Source organism: Stenella coeruleoalba (assembly GCF_951394435.1).
Source record: "Stenella coeruleoalba genome assembly, chromosome: 1".
Taxonomy (NCBI): Eukaryota; Metazoa; Chordata; class Mammalia; order Artiodactyla; family Delphinidae; genus Stenella; species Stenella coeruleoalba.
In genome coordinates, this window is record NC_137169.1 from 166,742,305 (window position 1) to 166,766,081 (window position 23,777).

Here is a 23,777-nt window from a genome sequence, read left to right on the forward strand (position 1 = left end):
TGTGGTTGGAAATGAAAATCTATTAAGAAAAATTAACGGATTTAGGATGATTCCCTCTGGGGGAGAGAAGAGGATGTTTCCTGTCTTTAACCATGGCTCTTAGAATCTTTTGTGCAGCATTTTACAATTTACATGTTGCTTCCATATACATTATCTTATTTTGATCATGACTAAGCATTTACCAAACAGGTTAGATAATAAGAAAATAATCAAAATGAGTTTTTCCTTTTTAAATGAGATTTAAACACATTTTAAACTTATTTTTATAAGTACAGACTTTGAATATATTAAGTTTCAAAATTATCATCATTATGGCATAAAGACTATAACTTTTTATTACATAGCACAGATGGTCCTCCTCAGTTTTAGACATGGTTGAAGTTAAGGGAAAATAAGGCAGAGCTAGCTGACTGGCTGTACCTTTGGGAAGCCCAGTCTGTCCCAGGGAATGTCCACAACTCAATTTCGTTGTAATATCCAGAGCTGGTGTAGCTTTCAGGTCCTTCCCCATACTAAACAAACACTCAACAAACCTGAAGAGTATTTCCCCATTGTAATTAAGAAAATTACTTCCTGTTTTATAAATATTCAAGGATTTTGTGACACAATAGAGGGAAACAGATAAATACATCATTTCAATGAAGTATTGTAGTTATTATCAACGGATCTGCACAATCTACTCAAGGGAGTAAAACCCATAGTTTCCCTGGGGTGGAATCAGAGATGATCTTATGAGAGAACTTCATCTTTAAAAAAATCATTGCAATACCAGAGAACATGCATAATAGCAGAATTGGGATACTTGATTCAAATAATAACTAACATACTAGTATTTCTGTTTTGAAGCTTTTTAATTCATAAAATTAAAATGTAATACTAGGTATTTAATGCAGTTTAAATTTTAAAATCATACATTAAGTAAAATGAAAAATTACAAAAATTTAAACATTAAATATAAATCATTACCAATATCAGTTGTTGGCCGGTAAAATAAAGTGTTACAAACTAATATACACACTACATGAAATAAAGAAAATGTAATTAATCATGAAAAATATAAGATGAAATATGATATCTCTTTTTAAAGAAAGATGTTTCTTTAAGTGTCAATTGGTTTTTATTAGACAGTGAACTTATTTTTGTGCACATTTTTCCAGTTGCTGAGAAAGCTCTTTCTAATTCTACACTAGTTGGAAGAGGACATATTGGTTATTAGCTAACTCCATATATTTTCTTTTTACTCCATCTCCAAAGATCTCTGTCTCTGTCTCTATCTCTTGTTGACTTTGATGACATATTTTTAATAGCTATCTTTTCCATGGGTTGTGATCTTTTTGTTGACAGCAAGCTGTTGTTCTAATTCTTTTAAAAGAGATATTACAGTTCTCTTTTGGCTTCTTCAGTTTCATGGTGGGATTCCATGCAGAGAGTTTCTTGCCTTAGGTTCAATACTGGCATTTTCATATTCTATTTGTTCAGAAGTTCCTGGAACACAAGTAAGTATTATTCTTCCAACAGGAGATTTTCCTTTCAATTGTCATTAATTCTTCCTCTTAAGAATTATGGAGGCAGTGAAGAAGTTTATCTAAATAAGTGAAACAGTTTGATTAGAAATTGTAATCCAGTTTAATATGTAAATGACTCAAATTTCAGACATTTTTAGAATAATGGTTTTATTCCAACAAAAAATACTGATCTTCTGGTACCTTAAAATATCATAGTATATGAAACACTAAAAAATTTTTTAAAAACCAATATTGGGGCTTCCCTGGTGGCACAGTGGTTGAGAGTCCGCCTGCCGATGCAGGGGACACGGATTCGTGCCCCGGTCCGGGAGGATCCCACATGCCGTGGAGCAGCTGGGCCTGTGAGCCATGGCCGCTGGGCCTGCGCGTCCGGAGCCTGTGCTCTGCAATGGGAAAGGCCACAGCAGTGAGAGGCCCGCGTAAAGAAAAAGAAAAAAAAAAAACCAATATTGCATTTACTAGCTTAAAAGTGAAATGTAATCCACATAATACAAGGCAGATGTGCGGTTCAGTTCTAGCATTAAAAGAATCACAAATCCAGCAACCTGAAGTAATTAAAATAGAAATTCAGATCTTTACTATACCCTCTGAAGAAAATCCCTAAGGAGAAAACTTACTTAAAACTTCAACAAAATCCCCTTTCTTTATCACAATTGCCTGGAACACATCTGGAAAGTTATTCAAAAGTCTTTCTTCTTTGTTCATTACCAAAGTTCTCAGAACTTTCATTTGAACACATACAGGGTGAATTCTTGTCTTCCCATTATCCTTCACCTTCCAGAATTACCATTTGTTCTTTTACTTGTAACCCTCCCCTCTTTTCCATGAAGGTCTCCTGTGTCCTCAGGTTAAAGATGGAACGGGAGGTAAGGGACTTGAGGTAGGTCCTATATTCCTTCAAGGAGCATGCCTACATTGAGAAAGAGGAAGATAGAACAGTAGCCTGAGGAGGACACAATGTTGAGGGAGGGATTATTTTTTGCATTGCTTTTGAATATAAGAAACATTAACATGTTTATAAGACATGGAAAAGGGGCCAAATGGAAAGACAGAGATTAAAAACACAGAAAAGATGGACTAGAATACCCAAAGATGGAGGTCCTGGGCCTTTGCACATGCTGTTCCTCTCTTGCCCAATACTCCCTTCTATTTATTCCATCTGGCTGTCTAGTGCTTGTTCTTCAGGACTCAATTCAGACATCAGGTCCTACAGAAAGTCTTATAGGATCCCCCCTCCATGTTTCCATAGCTACTGAAGCTCATCCTAGTGTGGCCCTCACCCCTGTATTTAACGTCCTTGTGCACTCACAGACTCCATCACTAGAGACCAGGTCTACAAAGCAATCCTGAGAAAGAAAGACAAGAGTTGGAGGAATCAAGCTCCCTGACTTCAGAATATATTACAAAGCTACAGTAATCAAGACAGTATGGTACTGGCACAAAAACAGAAATATAGATCAATGGTACAGGATAGAAAGCCCAGAGATAAACCCACACACATATGGTCACCTAATTTATAACAAAGGAGGCAAGAACATACAATGGAGAAAAGACAGCCTCTTCAATAAGTGGTGCTGGGAAAACTGGACAGCTACATGTGAAAGAATGAAATTAGAACACTTCCTAACACCATGCACAAAAATAAACTCCAAATGGATTAAAGACCTAAATGTAAGCCTGGACAGGAAAAACACTCTTTGACATAAACCACAGCAATATCTTTTTTGAACCACATCCTAGAGTAATGAAAATAAAAACAAAAATAAACAAATGGGACCTAATAAAACTTAAAAGCTTTTGCACAGCAAAGGAAACCATAAATAAGATGAAAAGACAACCCTCAGAATGGGAGAAAATATTTGCAAATGAAGCAACAGACAAAGGGTTAATCTCCAAAATATACAAACAGCTCATGGAGCTCAATATCAAAAAACCACACAACCCAATTAAAAAATGGGCAGAAGACCTAAATAGACATTTCACCAAAGAAGACATACAGGTGGCCAAGAGGCACATGAAATGCAAATCAAAACTACAATGAGGTAACACCTCACACTGGTCAGAATGGCCACCATCAAAAAAAATCTATAAACAATAAATGCTGGAGAGGGTGTGGAGAAAAGTGAACCCTTTTGCACTGTTGGTGGGAATGTAAATTGATACAGCCACTATGGAGAACAGTATGGAGTTTCCTTAAAAAACTAAAAATAGACCTACCATAATGACCCAGCAATCCCACTCCTGGGCATATACCCTGAGAAAACCATAATTCAAAAGGACACATGTACCCCATTGTTCATTGCAGGACTATTTACAATAGCCAGGACATGAAAACAACCTAAATGTCCCAAAAATGAATGGATAAAGAAGATGTCGTACATATATGCAATGGAATATTACTCAGCCATGAAAAGGAACAAAACTGGGTCATTTGTGGAGATGTGGATGGGCCTAGAGTCTGTCATACAGAGTGAAGTAAGTCAGAAACAGAAAAACAAATATCGTATATTAATGTGTATATGTGGAATTTAGAAAAATGGTACAGATGAACCTGTTTGTAGGGCAGGAATAGAGATGTAGACGTAGGGAATGGACATGTGGACCTGGGGGGAAAGGGGTGGGTGGGACTAATTGGGAGATGACGTTTGACATAAATACACTACCATGTGTAAAATAGATAGCTAGTGGGAACCTACCATATAGCACAGGGAGCTCAGCTCCGTGCTCTCTGATGACCTAGATGGGTGGGATGCAGGGGTGGGAGGAAGGTCCAAGAGGGAGGAGATATAGGTATACATGTAGTTGATTCACTTCATTGTACAGCAGAAGCTCAAAATTATGATAGATAAATGTTTGTGGAATAATGAAGAAATGAATTTTAAAGACTCTAGATTCACTGAATGTAGTTTGTGACTTACTTGCTCCTTCAAACTAAGAAATTGTGAAAAAGTAGAAAAAAAGTTAAGAACCAGGAAAGCCATTTCTGGTTTATTAATAAATAGGAAGAAAAATATGAAGACTGAGTTAGTCTGAAAACCTAACAACTTAACACCTTAAAACACAGCGTTTGCTTTATAATAGTTAAAAATTTAAAACATTTGGTTGGTTAAAATAATTGCACGTACATTTATATTTTATTCCATTCCACAGAAATTGAAAATAGTTTTATATGTGTTTGTAGAGAAAAAAAATACACAATTACATAAGACTTGTTTAAAATAGTATTATTCACAGTGAGGTGTTAAACCCCTAAGCATATTCAGTGGTGGGTTCACAAAACTTACAAAGTAAATATGCCATATCTTCCAGAAACAAGAGTGTTACAATGATTTTTCCTCTGGGAGGGTGGGGAAGGAGCAACCTGAGAGGTAGGTTGGGGATGAATACTGTTCTCCTTAGTATACATAGCATAAAGAGGCTGTGATGGTTAATTTCATGTGTCAACTTGACTGGTCCACAGGGTGCCCAGGTACTTGGTCAAACATTATTTTGGGTGTTTCTGTGAAGGTGTTTTTGGATGAGATTAACACTTAAATCCTTAGCCTGAGTAGAGCAGATTGCTCTCCCCAAGGTGGGTGGGTCTCATCCAATCAGTTGAAGACCTGAATAGAACAAAAACGCTGAACTTCTTCTAAGTGAGAGAATTCCTACTGTTTGATGGCCTTTGAACTGGCACATCAGCATTTTTCCTGCCTTCAGACTTGAGCTGAATCATTGGCTCTTTGGACTAGAACTACACCATCTGCCCTCCTGGGTCTCCAGCTTGCCAACTCACCCTGCAGATCTTGGGACTTTCCAGCCTCCATAATCACAAGAGCCAATATACATATGATAGATAGATGGATAGATAAATAGATAGATGATAGATAGATCCATCTTCTCTGAAGAACCCTGATCAAAACAGAAGCCAAGAACATTCATACTTGACCTGTTGAATTAGAAATGATTCCTTTCCCAGAGTCTTCACTAGTATTTACTAACTTCGGTAAACAAAATAATAACCATTCCATTTCCAAATTGCTTTTGCTTGTTTGTTTTTTGGCGGTACGCGGGCCTCTCACTGTTGTGGCCTCTCCCGTTGCAGAGCACAGGCTCCGGATGCGCAGGCTCAGCGGCCATGGCTCACGGGCCCAGCCGCTCCGCGGCGTGTGGGATCTTCCCGGACCGGGGCACGAACCCATGTCCCCTGCATCGGCAGGCAGACTCTCAACCACTGCGCCACCAGGCAAACCCCATTTCCAAATTGGCCTCAAACTGAGATTGACATAACATAAAAATAAATTGTAGAATCCAGGTGGTAGGTAAATTAATTCTCCCTGTATAATTCTTTCTACATTTCTGTATGTTTGATGATTCTACTAACAAAATATTGAGGAAAAGAAATTTATTGGCCAGCCAAGTTGGCTGCCGCCGCGGTGAAGGCTGCACAAGGGTGGTCGGGCTTGCTGCTGGGCGTGCGGAGTGTTGTCCTGCGGCTTCCAGGGCTGACCCAGGTGAGGTGGAGCCGCTATGGTCCTGAATACCAGGACCCCCAGATTGACAAGGCATATTACCGCAAGCCCTCGGCCGAGCTGAATGAGGAGGAAAAGTATGAGCGGGAGCTCAGGAAGACTCCGGTTATCAAAGCTGCTCCAGCGACGAAAACAAGCTCTGTGTTTGAAGACCCAGTGATCAGTAAATTCACCAACATGATGATGAAAGGAGGAAACAAAATACTGGCCAGATCCCTCATGACGCAGACTCTGGAAACTGTGAAAAGGAAGCAGTTTGAGAAGTACCACGCTGCTTCTGCAGAAGAACAGGCAACCACTGAACGCAACCCTTACACCATCTTCCAACAAGCACTGAAAAACTGTGAGCCTGTGATTGGGCTGGTACCCATGCTCAAGGGTGGCCATTTCTATCAGGTCCCTGTGCCGCTAGCCGACCAGCGTCGCCACTTCCTGGCCATGAAGTGGATGATTACTGCATGTAGGGAGAATGAAGCTCCGGCGGATGCTGATGCCGGAGAAGCTGTCTCGGGAGCTGCTGGAGGCTTTTCACAAGCGGGGCCCTGTGATAAACAGAAAGCACGACACGCACAAGACGGCCGAGGCTAACCGCGCGCGGGCCCACTACCGCTGGTGGTAAGGGGTGGGCGGAGGAGCTCGGAAGAACACAGCGCGCTCTGTTGCAAGAAACAGCGTGAGCCACCTCCATGTTGCAGAACACCTGTGGGTTAAGCGTATACTTCCCTTTCAAGGGCAGGCGGGCCTCATAAGAAGGATGGAGCAGCATGTTTACTGATTGTTAATCCTTTCTTTGGGGGCTAGAACTCGCTCTCCCTGCCCCATCTCCTTGCAAAGAGGGGACATATCAACTTGGATTTCCCCCAAGAAACTTAGGGCTCATCCAGCCCTTCTCTTCCTTCAGATTGGGGTGGATCTTTGGGTGATATGAAAGGAAGGAGAAAAAGTATCAGAAAAAGTTTATTAGAAAATTCTCATCCTGAGCTAGTGTAGCATGTGATGTGGCATTGCCATTCATTGAAACCAACTGGAGGAAACATGCTTGGTTCCAAAGTGATCCTTGTACAAAATGTATAAAAGGCAGTTTCTGATGTGGAAAAAAAAAAGAAATTTATTTTAAATGCACAGGTTGTGAGAAAAAAAACCTTTTAGGTTAAATAGGAAAATGAATGTTTATAAAGTAAATAGAATAAAGTGGAACAAAATCCTTACTAGGATTTTAAATCAATTGAGTTTAATTCAAATCCCCCCAATTCCAAAACGGCAGTAACAAGATGCCATCTCAGCAGATGATCTTGACCCTTAATTCATAGACAACAATGATACCTTCAGGCATGAAATACCCCAAATGTCCAGCACCCTCTCCTACAGACTTACCTACCAGTATCTCCTTTTTAGGAGGATGAGGTGTACTGCCTCTTGGTCAAGACCACCTTGTCCTTGTCGCTCCTTCATTCTTCAACGTTTTGCTCCATCAGTTAATCTCTCTCTGCTCTTGTTTCTTCAGCTCCTTTCTCATTACTGGTTTCTTCCCCTACAATATTTATGAAACGCTTAAGAATCTACTTTTCCAAAACATCCCTTCTTTGTCTCAGATACACAAGATAACTATTTCACGGAGATTCCTGTTTAGAAGATTCTGGGTCTTCCTTGGGTAATGCTGGTCTGTGAACTGTTTGTTACTGACCAGAGATTGAGATAAGGAAGTTTGATCAAAGTGTAAAGCAACTACACCAATAAGCACGCAGTTTCATTCAGCGGACTTTTGTTTTTTTAAGTAAGATTTTTCTCAATGAAATAAACAGTGTGTTCGTTTATATTCTGGAACCTTACCTCACTATGGTCACGGTCTAGTAATGAACAGTTTGTGGACTGGCACCCGTCAGTGGACTAGCTTGTTTGTGGACTACACATCGAGTAATACTGATTGGAGTGACAAGAATGCAAATCTCACTATGTCCCCACACCAACATCCTACCCCAGTCAAGTGAGGCTGGAGAGAGAATTGTCAGAATTAACTCAGTTTGGTGTTCAAATTACACTTCTAAGACATAGATCACGTATGTTTGAATCAACATGCCTCTAGAAAACGGTTTTTCAAACTACAGATCTTGACCCAAACTACTTGCTAAGAATTGTTTTATGGAACTTTTGATTCAGTTATATTTATATATTTTTGATAGGTTATTGTTTAAAAATATTCATTCCCCTTATCTCCGTGAGTATACTTTTCTGTCCTTGACTTAGGGCTTGCCATTGGCTTGCTCTAGCCAGTGGAATGTTAGATGTGACATGATCAAAGGTTTGAAGAATATTTGTGCAACTGGGCTTACTATTTTGCACCTCTGCCATTTCCATAAGAACAATATGCTCAGGCTAGTCCACGAGAATCAATAATAAGATGAGAGACACATGGGGCAGAACCACCCAAGCTAGACCCCACCAGCCAGGATCAGTTTATATCAGCTAACCACCCACCAACCCACAGACCCATGAGCAAGCCCTGCCAAGATCAGCCATGACACCCAGCTGAGTCCAGCATAGATCAGCTGACCCTAACCAACACACAAGTGAGTGAAAGAAATGCTTGCTCTTGTATATCCCTAAGATGTTCTGGCTGTTTTATTACAAATAGCTGACTGATACACATTTATATGTCTGTATTGGGTTGACAATATAATACGTACTGCAGTGGGTAACAAAAGGTTTGAAAGCCACTGGTCTAGAAAAATACCATGTTTCTCCTGCACTCCTTGCTATTTAATGAGCTTAAAGGAAGTTCCTGTCTGGGAGTGGCTGCTTGCAGTAACAAAGAATGAAGGTAAACAGAGAGAGAATAGAGCTGAGAGATGAGAAATGAGGGGTGTGTGTGTGGGGAGGCAGAAAGAGACAGAGACTTCATAGCAACAAGCCTTTATTTTATATGCTGAGGTCCCTAAAATTGACTGTTTCCTGTTGCTTCTTCGTAGAGAAGCTTTTCTCAAGTTCTAATACAATAGTATTTATTAATAGTATTAAGTCCTGGTTTTCACACTGGCATATATTCATTCTGTTTATAATCCATCTCCTTGCAGTATTCTTAGCTTAAATCATATATAAAATTAAATGTTGGAAACAAAGGTAGGATTTTTCTTCACAATTTAATTCATCCTACCCATTATCATTACATCTCAAACTATAAAATGTTGGATGCTTCACAGAGGCTTAAGTATCTTATAATTAAAACACTTTAGTTTCAAAATGCAATTCATGGCTCAGAAGTAATAATTTCTAATAACTGTCTCAATTAATAACTCCCATTACTATAAATTTTATATTTACCATGTTTTCAGTACTCCATTTAAGAGGGCTGCCCACCAGGTGAGGGTTACAGACCAGTAAGGTGAGTCACCCACAGTAAGGGCTGAGGGACAGTGGAGGAGGTAAAGGCCTTTTTTGAGGCGGAGGGGGATTTATTTTGTTTTTTATTTTTGAATTTTATTTATTTAGTTTTTATACAGCAGGTTCTTATTAGTTATCTATTTTATACATATTAGTGTATATATGTCAACCCCAACCTCCCAGTTCATCCCAACCCCGCCCCCAGCCCCCTACCCTGGTAAAGGCCTTTTGAAGACCAACAAAAACACCCCCAGAATTTGGAACTGCCATAACCAGCGAGTGTTAGAGAAGCAGCAGTAATGACAGAGTGAAGGTTACCACCCTAAGAATAGTGAAGTAAGAAGACAATCTGCCTCCATTCTTCTTCTTCCCTGGACCCACTTCAAAGGGCTGGGGGATGACAGGGGGGAGGGTCCCATACCCACTGCAAACCCCACAAATTTGGCCTATGTTAAACAGAACCGCATTACTCTGATAACCAAAAGTAATGGAATTAGATCAAGATGTAGCTAAGAAACCCTGTATCCAGAGGGAAAGGGGGACTTTTTAACAGTTACTTTTTAAAAATCCTGTTTATATCCTAATAAATCGAGATTCTTTAGGGAACCTCTTTCTTTGTATAGTTATCTCTAGGAATATTTCTATCCAAAAAAGAGACCATTGTATATATTTGGGGTGCCATCTCCTTGGTCAGTTCTGGAGAAGCTTTGATTTTACTTCTAATCTCTATATTTAATAATAATAATTAACATCTGAATATTTACTATGTGCCAATGACTGTGTTTTTGTCAATGTCTAAGTGCCAAATTTATAGATTATTCTATACATTATATTTAGATTACTATCTCCAATCTCCCAGAATTTATTTTAGGAGCCCCTAATCTCATGAGCAGCATGTTTCTGAAACATTTTCAAGTTACTTTCACAAGTCAATTTAATGTTAGTTTGTATTCGTTTCAGAGGTTGACACATCTAATCTTATCCCTGGATCTTCAGATTACCTCACAATTTGGATTCTATAGTTCCCTATAGACTGGTTTTAATGAATATATATATATATATATTTGGCTGCGTTGGGTCTTCGTTGCTGCACGTGGGCTTTCTCTAGTTGTGGCAAGCAGAGGCTACTCTTCGCTGCAGTAGCTTCTCTTGTTGCAGAGCACGGGCAGTAGGCGCGAGGTTTCATAGTTGTGGCACATGGGCTCAGTAGTTGTGGCTTGCGTGCTTAGTTGCTTGGCGGCATGTGAGATCTTCCCAGACCAGGGCTAGAACCCATGTCCCCTGCATTGGCAGGCAGATTCTTAACCACTGCACCACCAGGGAAGTCCCTAATGAATATTCTTGCAAACACCTTTTTTAAGCAAGAAAAATTGATTTGTGAATTCTCTTTTATAATTTGTGAAACCAAGGGAAAGAAATGAATGAGTTGGTATATTCTGTATCGGGGCAGAATTAAAATGTAAACTTTAAACTTTTCACTGTCTAGTCTTTTTCTTTCTTTTTTTAAAAAATTTAGCCAAACAAATCATTATAAAATCATATTTGTATGATTTAGAAGTTTAGCAAAATTGTTTAAATCACCTGCCTACTTTTAAAAGACTGTATACACATTTAAATATAATTCTCCCAGATAAAAGTCTATATTATTTTTAAAGACAGGAAGATTTCATAGTCGTCTTTCACAAACAATTCCAGAACTTAAAAAAAAATTCTTCCAGAAAATGCTCTTTATGTCTAACTGCGTAATTCATTCCTTAAACAAACATCTACTATGCATAGGCATTGTACCCAATGCTGAGAATATAAATTAAGACACTGTTCCTGACCTTAAAGATAAATTTCATTTATCACAGGTAGAAATGCCCACAGCCAAGTCATTTAGTATGTTGGGTAAGAAAGTCAGAATTCAAAAAGTTCTCAAAAGTTTCAGGTAAGCTAAAACAAGCCAGGTGAAATTAAATGGCAATACATTTAAACTCATTTACTGAGGAGAGAGGGGAGTGGGGGGGAAAAAGGAAAATAAAAAATCTACTGGAGTCTAAGTGGGGAGAGACCAGGCAAAACACTAACAAATGTAAAAGCCTGGAGGATGCAGTTGATTCTAGATTTAGTAACCATGTGCAGTTGTTGCCAAGAAAGCTAATTTTAGGATGGATTAATAAAAATATGGTGCAAAGAAAAGGGGTCAAAATATTTCAAATTGATTTTGTAGCAATTAGATCTCACACTGTCGTGAGGGGTGTCTTATTCTAAGTATTCACCACAAACTAGAGCATGTTAACAGGACAGTTGAAGAGGTGAAGGGTCTGAAAACAGTATCACTGTCGATTTGTCAAAGAGAATGATGATGTTTACCCTAAAAGAGAAGCTGAAGTGGGACATGATTGCTGTTTTCAAATATTTAAAGGACCCATGTGATAGAGCTTGCTAGCTGCCTTTCAGTACTCATTTTTCCCTTCATCCTTAGCCACAGAGCCTTGATTCTTAGCAGAGCACTTTGACATTTCCCAGCCTCCTTTGAGGTTAGTGGGCCATGTGACTAAGTTCTGAACATTGATATATCAGCATAAATGGTATATGGTACTTCCAGAAAATCTCCTTAAAGAGAAGGGGTGTGCCCTCCTGCATTTCTTCCTCTACCCTGCTGTGAGGAGTGTGATCATGATGACTGCCCTCTAGCAGCCACTTTGGATCATAAGGGCAAAAGTGACACTCCAGGAATGGAGGAGGGGTAAGAGAGAAGAAGCCTGGGTACCTGACACCTTGATGGCAGTTGTTATTTCAGCCAAGGAGTTTCAACTTCTGGATCCCTTTTACATGAAAAGAAATAAATTTTCATTTTGTTTGACACTGTTATTTGGGGTTTCTCTTACATGTAGTTGAGCTTTGAGTGTCAAAAAAAAAAAGATATTTTCTAAGACCTAGACATCTTTAAAAAAATGAAATGATCTACTTTGTGATGCAGTTACCTATCTCTGTATCTGTTTAAATGGAGGCTGTAAGACTAGCTTCAGAAATGGTAAATATTCCAGGGGGTTAAGAGAAAGTGGGTTACCAGAACTCTGAAGTTTCTTTCAGCTCTTAAGGTATGATTTCCCCCCACCCCACCCCACCTGGGGATCAGGGGCTCTAAAAAACAAAACAAAACCACACAGCTCCTCCTTCCTGTTGAAAACATGCGTGGACTGTCCCCACCAGACCTGGTCCAACATAAGTGGCTTAATGGTGGGTAGTCTCCTGGCCATGCTGCCTGACTCTGTCTTGGAGTTAAACTTATTCCAAGACAGGCACTGCTAAAGTAAAAATAAAGGAGACCCAAAGAGCAAATCAATAAACTCTTCAGCAAAAGTGATGTCATAAAGACACTCACTATGAACCTGGAAATGAATAAAACAGGACCTCTGTGGAGGTCCTTCCTGTGTGCCTATTGTAGTTGGCGAATCAAGGTGTAGTCCACAATCATCACCATGCTTAAATTTTTTTCCTTTTGTAAAATGAGGATAAAACCCCTATCGCCTTTCCATCTTTCCTCTTCCATTCTACTTCCCAGCTTCTAATAACTGTAACATTACTTTGTTTACTTTGTTACATTGTCTTAATATTGTTTTTTTAACTATATTTACCTGTGTTTTGTCTATTAAGTGATTCTTTAAATATTTATTTCCTCGGAACAGTAATACATACAAATTGTAAAAGAGTCCAACCGTGAACAGAACACACAAGAGATAAAGTCTCCCTTTCATCTCAGAGTCTGACACCCCATCCTCTAAGCATGTATATAGGCTGCTATATATATTCGTAAGTATTTTCTAGAGACACTATTATTTTATCTTTTACATTTAGGTCCACAATCTATTTACAACTTTTGCATAAGTAAAATGTTCACATAAGCATCTGTTTGGGAACCCTATTCAGGTCTATTGGTCTACTTTCTAACATCTGGTAGTATAAATCCCCTAACTTTGTTCTTCCAGATTGTCTTGGCTGTTCTTGATCTTCTGACTTTCCATATACATTTTAGGGCCAGCTTGTCAATTTACACAGACACACACACAAAATCTGCTGGGATTCTAGTAGGGATTAGACTGAACCTATAGATCATTTGGGAGAACTGACATTTTTACAATATTAAGTCTTCTGATCCATGAGCATTGAATATCTGTCCAGCTACTTGGGTCTTCTCTAATTTCTCTCAATAACACAATTTTCAGTACAGAGTTCTTGTACCTCTTTCATTAAAATTTATTCCTAGGGCTTCCCTGGTGGCGCAGTGGTTGAGAGTCCGCCTGCCGATGCAGGGAACACGGGTTCGTGCCCCGGTCCGGGAGGATCCCACATGCCGCGGAGTGGCTGGGCCCGTGAGCCATGGCCGCTGAGCCTGCGCGTCCGGAGCCTGTGCTCCGCAACGGGAGAGGCCACAACAGTGAGAGGCCCGCGTACCGCTAAAAAAAAAAAAAAAAATTTATTCCTAGGTGCAATGGGTGGGATGGTGCCCCAAAGACATTAGGTCTTAATCCCCAGAAACTGTAAAATGTTTTCTTATTTGGAAGAAGCATCTTTACACATATGATTAAGGATCTTAAGACAGGAGATAATCCTGGACTATCCAGATGGGCCGTAAATGCCAGTAGTGTCTTTACATAATAAAGAAAAAGGGAAATTCAAGACACACACAGAGGAGAAGGCAATGAGAAGATGGAGGCAGAGGTTGGAGTGATTGTGGCCTCAAGCCAAGGAAGGCCAGCAGACACCAGAAACTGGAAAAGGCAAGGAGCAGATTCTCCCCTAAAGCCTCTGGAGGGAGCGTGGCCCTGCTGACACCTTGATTTCAGACTTTTGGTTTCTAGAACTGTGAGAGGATGAATTCATTTTAAGCTACCAAGTTTGTGGTAATTTGCTACAGCTGCCACAGGAAACGAATACACTAGGTATTCAATATTTTTGGTGCATTTGTATATGGTATCACTTTTTAAAAAATTCATTTTCTAATTGTTTAGTGCTGGTACATAAAATATAACTGATCTTTACATACTGACTGTATCAACTTGCTAAAGTCATTATTAATACTAAATGGTTTATAAATTATTATAATTTTATATAGAGACTATCACCCTTTCTCCAAATAACAGGTTTACATATTTCTTTTTAACCCTTATATATTTCTACCTTGCCTTTTTACAGTCGCTGGGAGGTCTAGCACAATAGTGAATTATAAATTCTTATACATTTTGATTTTGTAACTATGAAAATGTACTGTCTGTTCCAAACTTAAAATATAATGAAAATAATATTAGAAAATTTTAATACAATAAAAAAGCAGCCAAACAAAATAATCAACATCCTTCTAGTTAACAAATCCAAAGGACTTTTCTTAAACCCCTCTCATGACTCTGCATCCTTAGATATTATTAACCCTTTTTAATGCTTGCTTCTTCCTTGGCCAGATTCTTTTCTTCCTCTAATCCCTTACAGACATCCCCCAAATTTTCTTAAAACTTTTCTCTTTCTATACTGTCCTTGTTCACTGTTGGGATACCATTTTGAGGCCTATTATTATTCTTCAGAATCCTTTTCTTCAGGGGCAAAACAGAAACTTCCTTCCCTGCCTTTTTTTTTTAAATGCCATACCCCAAGACCCTTTCTTCATCCGAGTAGAATGCAGTCTGGCCTGCTCTGCCTTCTTTGCTATACTCAAGAAAATCGTGAAATCTTCTCACTTTAAGGGTTTTACTAATAAATAAAAGTTACAGAAGTCCCCAAACTTTCACAATGTTTTGGTCCTGATCTATATATGAAAATTCCTTTCTGTAGAAAAGTGGCTGGAAGGTGTTGCAAAGTTGGGGTGTCAGAAAGCTGGCTGGCCAAGCAGCCTCAGAGTGACATTTATCTTTGTGAATTCACTCAGTTCTGGGTCTGGCCTTTGTGTTACATGACCAGAGATGCTGAATCATGATCATTAGAACTTGTGTATGAAAACCAAAGTACCAATGTGTTAATTCACAATGAAAAATATAACTGTCAAGGGAAACGACTATTCATTTCATTCGGCGAAGACATTCCTTGTAGAAAAATTATATGGGAATTAAAATAATATTCAGAACTGTATTTGGTAAGGAATAAAAGGTTTAGTTTTATGATTCAAATATTTAATGGCATCATATCAGGTTTTGATAGAGATGAAATTACCTCCACTACCAGAACCGGATAGGTTTTGTACCTGCTCAGGAGACCTTCCCCTTTAGACTGAGACGCTGTCAAATACTTACTTCCCAGGCTTTTCTTGGCTCAATTCCTGATTTAGACATTCCTGCTTTAGGGATGTTGTTTCTTTCAGTGAACTATTTTCTGGCCAGAGAGGCTTATTTTTGGTTCGATCCATTCTGCATTGACCTACTATAGAAATCTTCCAGGACAATCTTTATTTTTAAGTGTTTGAAGACTACCTTACTGTGGACCCCAAATACCACTCTGCATACATCTGCATACTAGATGTTCACAACAAGTCCTCACTTCTACTTACTGGTGAGCAAAATTTAAAAAAAACCAAAACCCCAAAAAAATAAAAAAAGAAGAAAATCCTAAGTAGCCCCCAATGCCAGGCAGCCTGGCGCAGAGCAGACGTCCTCAAATCTGGTGAACGAAAAATGCAGTTCCTACTCCTGCCTAATGAAATTCAGGAAAGCATTACAGAGCGCATCGCCTGCCAGGCTGGAAACCCTGCCAGACTGCAGCTCTGGCCTCACCTCCACTACGGGCCTCCGCCCTCTCCAGAGTTCTGCTCCAAGGCTCGACCGCAGGTCAGGCGCACTGAGAAAGCACCAACAGGGCAAGGACCCTGTCCTAATTTTATTTAACAACTGACAGCACCCACTCCCCTAATGAAATAGCAAAGACACACACACAAAAAAAAAGGTAAGAGAGGGAAAACGGAGGAGAAAGGTTACCAAAAAAACCCAACAAAAACAACCACCTTTTAGCAATATACAGCTGTATTGCTCGGCACTGGAAACTCATCTCGGAAGCCTCAGTCTCTCCAGGGAATCAGGCCCCGGTTCTGAGGATCAGAAACAAAACTGCAGCGTCTGGATGGTTAGGATCGAGCCTACTTCTCCGGCCACCTCGGCCTCGGGACCCGAAGACCGCCCTGTTACTCCGCCCGACTCCACCGCGGGCAAGCGCACGACCCTAGCTCGACGCTGTTGGAGAAGCCATGAAACTGGGCAGCCGGTCCTCCGCAGCATCTCAAGAGGGCCGCGCTCCTGCCGAGGCCTGTCCTGACATCGCGCCGCGCAACCCCCCCAGAAAAAAGGGGGGCCGCTCCCAGAACTCGGGCGCCTAGGGTCTCACCAGGCCCTTTCTCAGGCCGGCCGCGTTCCTTCCGCCCAGATAGGGCAAAGAGTCCGGATGCCTCGCGTGCGCCTCCGCGTGCGCCTCCGCCCGCGCTCCGAAGCGCCCCCTAGAAAGGAAGCCCGAGAGGCGGCCGCGCCTCTACGGCGATTTTATTAGCGCTCGGTTGGGGTTGCCCGGTCCGTCGGCGAGCGGGGCTTCCCCTCCCCTCCCCCTCTTCCCCGGCGCCCCTCCTGCCCTCCCCCGCCCGGCGGCCGGAACCTCCCTGCGGGGCGGAGTGATACCGGCGGTGCCGTAGAGCGCGGCGCGGCCGAGAGGGGCGCCGGGGACTGCGCGGGGCGGCCGGCGGGCGGAGGAGGAGGGGAGAGAGGCGGGGCCGGGGCGGGTTGTTGTGAGGCGACTGCGCTACTGCCGGACCGGGGCGGTTATGGCGGCTCCATATTAACACCCTCCTCCTCCTCCGCCGCCGCCACCGCCGTCTCCTCCTCCTCCTCCTTTCCCTCCCGCCCGCGCTCGTAAGCCATCTCCCCCTTCACCCTGACGCCTACCTCTTCTCCTCACCTTTCCCCCTCCCCTCTTCTACCATGCCCGGCATGATGGAGAAAGGGCCCGAGTTACTGGGGAAGAACCGATCGGCCAACGGCAGCGCCAAGAGCCCGGCGGGCGGCGGTGGCAGCGGCGCCTCGTCCACCAACGGCGGGCTGCACTTCTCGGAGCCCGAGAGCGGCTGCAGCAGCGACGACGAGCACGGTGGTAGCCTCGAACTCCTCCCAACCAGCCCGCCTGCCCCCCTCCCTCCTCCCCTCCCCCAGCCCCCTCCCCTCGCCGCGCTCCCGCCCTCTCTCCCCTCGGAGCCCGGGCGCTGCGGTAGCCTCGAACTCCCGGTGCAGTGCAGCAGCACCCGCCGCGACCCCCGTCCCTCCGCCCTCGCCCAATCCTCCGCCCTCGCCCCCCCCCAGCTCCCCGCCCCCATCCGCTGCCATCTCCCGGAGTGCCCGGAGTTAATATCTTCCCATCCACCCGCCGCTTCTTTCCTCCCTTCAGCAATTTTCATATTTTATTAAGTGTCTCTTCCTTTTTCTTTTTTCTTTCTTTTTCTGCCCCCACGCCTTTTTCTTTTTTTCTTTTTTGACCTTGCTTTGCAGATGTTGGGATGAGAGTCGGAGCTGAATACCAAGCTCGGATCCCTGAATTTGATCCAGGTAGATCTGTTTGCTTAAGCAAAATCCTGTCTCCCCTTTTCTGGGATTGGTTTAGGGTGGAAGGGGTAGCGGGCGGGCGGGTGGGGTTGGGGTCCGGGTGTGCGGTTGGGAGGAGATGCGGGGCTGGGATGGACAGGCATCTTTGGCGGGGAGGCTGTCACGCTTGGCAGGGCTGTGACACAGGGCGTGTGGGCAGATGTGTGCATTGCAAGGTTAACATGGTTCCTTTGGAGGCCACTTGCCCGCTGGTGGCATCACCTTTCTACCGCTTGAGCCCAGGGTGAACGGAGGAAGACGGCCCCTCGGCGGATTCGGGGGTCGGAGGCCGGGGGTGGAGCGGCTGCGGGGCCGAGAGCTAGAGGAGAGGGTGTGCGGGCTGTGTGTGGAAGAACCATGCAAATGTCAGTTGCCACACCACCGGCCCCCGGGAGCGGAGGCCCGCGCTCTGCCAGGGCGGCGATCCCCGGGCTGCTGTCACCGGCCGAAGCCGAGGGCGAGCCCTGCCCAACCCGCGCACACACGGGATTTTCTTTTTTCTTTCTTTTTGGCTAGGTGGTGTAGCTTTGGTGGCGACAGCTTTGCGGAGTGTAGGAGCCGCGGAGCGAATGGGATTGGGGGAAGAGGGTGGGGAGAAGCCAGAGGCACACCTCGCTCCAGAGCCAGCCCTGGGAAGTCAGACCACAGGACAGTGACTGCAGCTGCCAAGGAGACATTTTCTCCCCTAGCAGCCAGGTTCCAGCGTCCTCTGCCAACCCAGCTTGCGGGCTCCCTGTCTACTTTTCTCCAAACAGGCTCTCTGGCGGTCACGGGATTTCAGCCTGGACGGGGATTGGGCGAGAGTTCCGCATATGGAGGCGCCCTTGTTGGAGCCTCTCGGAGTGGAGCGTGTTTCCTTCTCCCCCCAGCCCACCACAGACCCTCTTCAGTACAGGCTTTGGGCAGACTTTGAAGGGGCTTCCCCACCCCCTCGCTTCTTGTTTTTGCCCATTGCCCGCGTATAGTAATGTGTCTCTGTCAGACTCTCGAATTCTATATTAGATATTAATAGGGCTTACTTGTATTTCTTGGGGGGGGAAATAGCATGTTTATTTGATTATAGGGTCTCGGTGGGTATTTTCATTCCTCTCCTGCCCATTACTGCAATGCAAAGTGATATTTACCAACCATTTAAAGATTTTTAGGGTTTAGACAGCTTTTCTTGTCCCAAGGGAGAGGGTAAAATAATGTGTGTTAAAAGGATTGTCAGTGCAGGCTATTTTTCAACACGTAAAAACAATGATACAAGAGTGCTCACTAGATCAGAGTTGCCTTCTAAATCACATGGCTTTGATACATTTTATTCAAAAGCTATCAGTGTGTGTGCTGGAGGGCTTCAAATAATTTTAACTGTTGTGAAACTAATTTTCTTTATTAATGTAGCTAGTGGGTGCATGGCGCTTTCATATTACAGTGCTGCCTCAGGTTTTAGCTTGACATTTGGAAAGTGCTTGCTCTGGCTTAAGACAGACTGAATTAATCACTCATGTCTTATTTTTGTGCCCTGAGCAAGTCACTGGCCCTCCCTAAACCTCAGTTTCTCTAGCTGTAAAATGGAAACAAAAATACTTAGGGGAATTCTTGCCAAGGTTGTGTGAGTGGACAAATGGCAGTTACTCAATGAAGATTAAATTTCATAATTGTGAAGAATGATTCTGCATACATTTATTCCTTTCTGATTTGGGGCTTTCATTGGTATCCTGCTTTTTCTAGAATAAACTTATTTCCACATTAGAACTCAGCAGCGTAATAAGCATACCTGTCTTTTTTCCCCATTAGATAGGTTTATATTTCATAGACAACTGTTGATTAGGATCTTGTATTTAAGACCCAGACTTCATGCTAGACCAAATTTATGCATGCCATAGCCTGATCACTGTAGCAACTTTTGGAAAAAATTTCAAGCAAACAAATAACTAGAACAAATTTCAAAGTTTGAAAAATAATTCATTGAAAGCACAGAATACTTTTTATGTGGTTTCACATGGCCACTATTTGTATTATCCAATTTACATTACATTTTGTCTAAGAATATTTGTCTAAGTAGAATATTTGAGGGAAAAATCACAAATATTACAATTTTTAAAGTTATATTCTCAATAATTTACTCAGACTATAGTTGATACTTTTTATTAGAATAAGGACGAATATGATATTCTTTAATTTCATCTACAAGTATGCCTCAGAAATAATTGCAGGTTTGGTTCTAGACCATTGCAATAAAGCAAATGTCACAATAAAGCAAGTTACACGAATTATAGTTTTCCCAGTGCATATAAAAGTGTTCAATAGCATTAGGTCTAAAAATGCAATGTACATACCTTAATTAAAAAGTACTTTATTGCTAAAAATTCTAACCATTTACTGCAATAGTAACATCCAAGATTGCAGATCACCATAACAATGTAACAATAATGAAAAAGTTTGAAATATTGCAAGAATTACCAAAATGTGACACACACATGAAATGAGCAAATGCTATTGGAAAAATGGTGCTGATAGACTTGATCGACATATCTGTGAAGCACAATAAAACGAGTTATGCCTGTATTCACTTTCTCCTTAATAATCTGCAGAATATTGAACCCAAGGACACAACTAAAACCAGTTATCATTTAAACTTAGGTGGGCTTTTCTATAGTTGTTATAGGCAAATCTTGTCAAGCAAATGTAGATTATCAATTATTAGACACCTTTTACAAGGAAATTTTGAGCCTGTATGCCATTCAACATAGTACCACTGCTCTATCTTATTCTAAGTGTTGTGGTGGTGTGCGAAGTTTTTACTCCACGTCAATCAATATCATTGGGTGAGAACTTAAACATATTTCTTTGGAAGAGATAAAGAGGAAAAGATGTTTATTAATTAATGATAGAAATTGAGAAATGGTCAGCTCCTCTCCTTTTCTCTTCTTCATACTATTTAGTCTCATAAACCACTCAGTCTGTCTTCATGAAGATTGCCCACCCATAGCCATCCAAGTCATTTGGAAGAAAAATTCCTGAGGTATCAAGATTATGATGATCAGAATGTAGGAAAATTAAGAGGATTTTTTTGTGGAGGTTATTTTTATTGGAGGAGATGATAGAAATTAAGCACAGAAAGAATGAATTATTAAAATGAGTATTGTACAAAATATGAGAAGAACTGAGATTTAAATTGGAATTACTGAAGTTAGGAGATTAGGAACAGTTTATGTTAATTGATGGACCATTGCTAAGAATGCCGTTATAAAAATTTACTAAGCGGATTTTTGATTCTTTTTTAGGTGACTCTTTTCCTTTTGATTCTTTGCTAGGCCCTCCCCAACTTTTATTTAGTGCCTACTGACTATGCTTACGTCACGAGGAGCAGTTTTGTGTGGTGATTAAGAGTCTTACCTCTTATTCATATGCCTTTTAGCCACTATGGCATAGTGACCTTGGATGAACTGGGTACCTGATGTGTCCAAGCCTTAGTTTTCTCATTTGTAAAAGGGAGATACTCTTAACTATATGACAAGATTAAGTAAAAATTCATGTATATAAAGCAGTGGCATTCAAAATATTTTGCCTGCATACTCGTAGAAGAAATTTGGAAAAACAGATTCACATATTTTTAAGTTGACATCTGTTATTTGTCACTGAGTTTATTAGTTGAAAAATGTAATCTCCAGTGTACTGAAAATGTTAACACTTTGAAATAAAGTTGTTATATACTTATTTTAAATGCATCCAATTAAATGTAAATACGATAGTAATGTGGTAGTATCTATTTTATAAAATATATGAACAGTCTCCTAACATTGTTCCTTTTGTTTTTGAAATCATTTCCATGCATTTTCCTCACAGAATTTTATAATACATTTTTGTGCTTGAAAGTGCTTTATTGATCACCTATCCAATTTCTCTACCGTCATAGTATGTATTCTTGTGAACATAAGGTTCTAAGTGTTAAATCTCTTCTGGCTTGAGTTATTATAATTAATGTGTAATTAATTAAAACTGTAATAGTCATGGTGCCTTGAGTAAAAGAGAGCTTTGCTGATGTTCGTTTGGCATCATAGAGGTTTTTAAATTTTAGGCAGTGTACTCTTGTAAGATTTGGGATGGATGAGAGACCTGCCTTTTTTTTTTTAAAGTGAGGGAAGGGTGTTTGTGAAGAAGGAGGTCAGAAGTAGAGTAAGTGTACAGCTTAGACTGCAGGTGATTTCTCAGGCAGATTGTCTTGGGAAAGAAAACATAGGGAAGTTTGAAGTCCTGAAAATTGATTCCCAGAAAACTTATTAATGCTTGTGTACTGCTTGGAATGTCTTTGTTTACCTTGGTTTGAAATTGGTGAATTAAGTATATTTTTAAAATATTTGGAGTGTCTTACTGATCTCAATATTTAAGTTCTTTATATAGAATATTTGTTCCATGATTTCCATCAGAATCCTTAGTTGGAATGTCTTAAAGGAAATCTTCAAAGAAATAGAAGATTTATATTTTTGTACTTACTTTGAAACTTGCTATTGTATAGAAATCCTAATCAAAATTATACTTTTGTTGTTGGTTTTCCCCAAATTGGTCTTATAAATGTATTTTACCAACTGCAGTTAAGGAGATCTAAAAGTTTTCAGAAGGCTTGAACTTTTGTTTCATTTAATACTTAAAAAAACTGATTGCTCAATAATTTTATTTTCATAGCTGTTGAGCTACTATAGTCTTTAAAATTGTGGTTGCTTGCTGTCTAAGTTTTGGTTTGTTTATTTTTGATCCATTCAGAAGATAGGCTACTTCTAAGGCCTTGGTTATTTTGTTGCTGAGTCAAATTGGATTCTCAGTATTATTTCTGAATATCAGACAGTTTTGAGGTATAATCTTAAACATTGTTATAGATAAAAGCAAAATAAAAATTGTGTTTTTGTGTCCTTTAAATATTTTGGTTTACTTCAACTTTTATGATGGAAAGTGTAAAGCTTTACTGAATGCAAATCATCCTGAGAGGTAAATTGTTTTTAATAATGCAAGTTACTTTCTCCTATTCTTTTATAGGAGAGGAATCAGGTCTGAGTTGTCAGAAAAACAAAAAAGTCATTTCAGCTATTCAGTTTCATTTTCAAAGGGTACAGCCGTTTGAGTTAAGGCCCCATGAGATTTTATACATTTATATTTTTATTTGATTGATAGGTAAGAAGAAGCCTTTCCAGAGTACAGAAAGAAGGGAACTTAAAGAACTGTCTTCAGTAAGCATATAGTAGTAATCATAAGTCTTAGGTAGTGCTTACCACATGCCAGGTATTTTACAAATATGAATTCACTTCATTTTTGAACAACTCTGTGAAGAAGGTGCTCTCATTATCCCTAGTTTTAAAGATGGGTTAAACTGACGCAGAGACAGATGAAGTAAATTTGCTCAAGGTGACAAAGCTAGGAAGTGGCAGAGCTGGGATGCAAACCTGAAGTCTGGCTCTATAAGTGGTTACACTCTTAACCATTATACTAAGCTATCTCTCATTTCCTATAAACATTAGTCATCTTTTAGTCCTAGTGGGACACATATATGATTGAAAATGGTGGAGCCCAATTCAAGAGTAGTCAGGGAAAGAACATTGTGAAATGCCTAATTAGGCATTCTCTATACTCCAGATATATACACCCATATTAGAAGAGCTGTTAGTCTCCACAGTTTGGATGCCAGTTTCTGTCAGAAGATCGGGTCCTTAATTACAGTGCTAAGAATTTTTGAGGAAACTTAACTGTTGTTCTTCATGGGCAAGAATACAAAAAAAAAAAAAGTTTATATCTGTTTAAGA

At 40.8% G+C, this 23,777-nt stretch overlaps 1 protein-coding gene, 1 long non-coding RNA gene and 1 pseudogene across 10 annotated transcripts in view; 2 read left to right on the plus strand and 1 right to left on the minus strand.

The window, feature by feature from the left end:
• Window positions 1-969: 969 nt before the first annotated feature.
• On the minus strand, window positions 970-17,060 carry LOC307195552. Of its 2 annotated transcripts, XR_013830867.1 has the most exons (4): window positions 16,386-17,060; window positions 13,643-13,857; window positions 7,416-7,568; window positions 970-1,585 (listed from the first exon to the last, which is right to left on the minus strand). It is a non-coding gene; the product is annotated as an uncharacterized lncRNA (long non-coding RNA). The 2 variants fall into 2 exon arrangements; XR_013830866.1 differs by lacking the exon at window positions 13,643-13,857.
• LOC307194267 (small ribosomal subunit protein uS7m-like) lies at window positions 4,950-7,419 on the plus strand (annotated as a pseudogene). The gene is made up of 2 exons: window positions 4,950-4,995; window positions 5,907-7,419. The product of its transcript is annotated as a small ribosomal subunit protein uS7m-like (transcript).
• A 111-nt stretch (window positions 17,061-17,171) lies between the features above and the next one.
• RCOR3 (REST corepressor 3) overlaps window positions 17,172-23,777 on the plus strand; it is a 51,024-nt gene continuing 44,418 nt past the window's right edge. For 2 of the 7 annotated variants that reach the window (XM_079939057.1, XM_079939060.1), the window contains exons 1-2: window positions 17,173-17,512; window positions 17,908-17,964. In XM_079939057.1, coding sequence (XP_079795183.1) covers window positions 17,347-17,512; window positions 17,908-17,964 — 223 coding nt within the window. In that variant the 5' untranslated portion in view covers window positions 17,173-17,346. Of the gene's footprint in view, window positions 17,516-17,907; window positions 17,965-18,674; window positions 23,208-23,777 lie in introns of those variants that run through there. The other 5 variants (XR_013830733.1, XM_079939063.1, XM_079939059.1 and 2 more) reach the window with 4 other exon arrangements.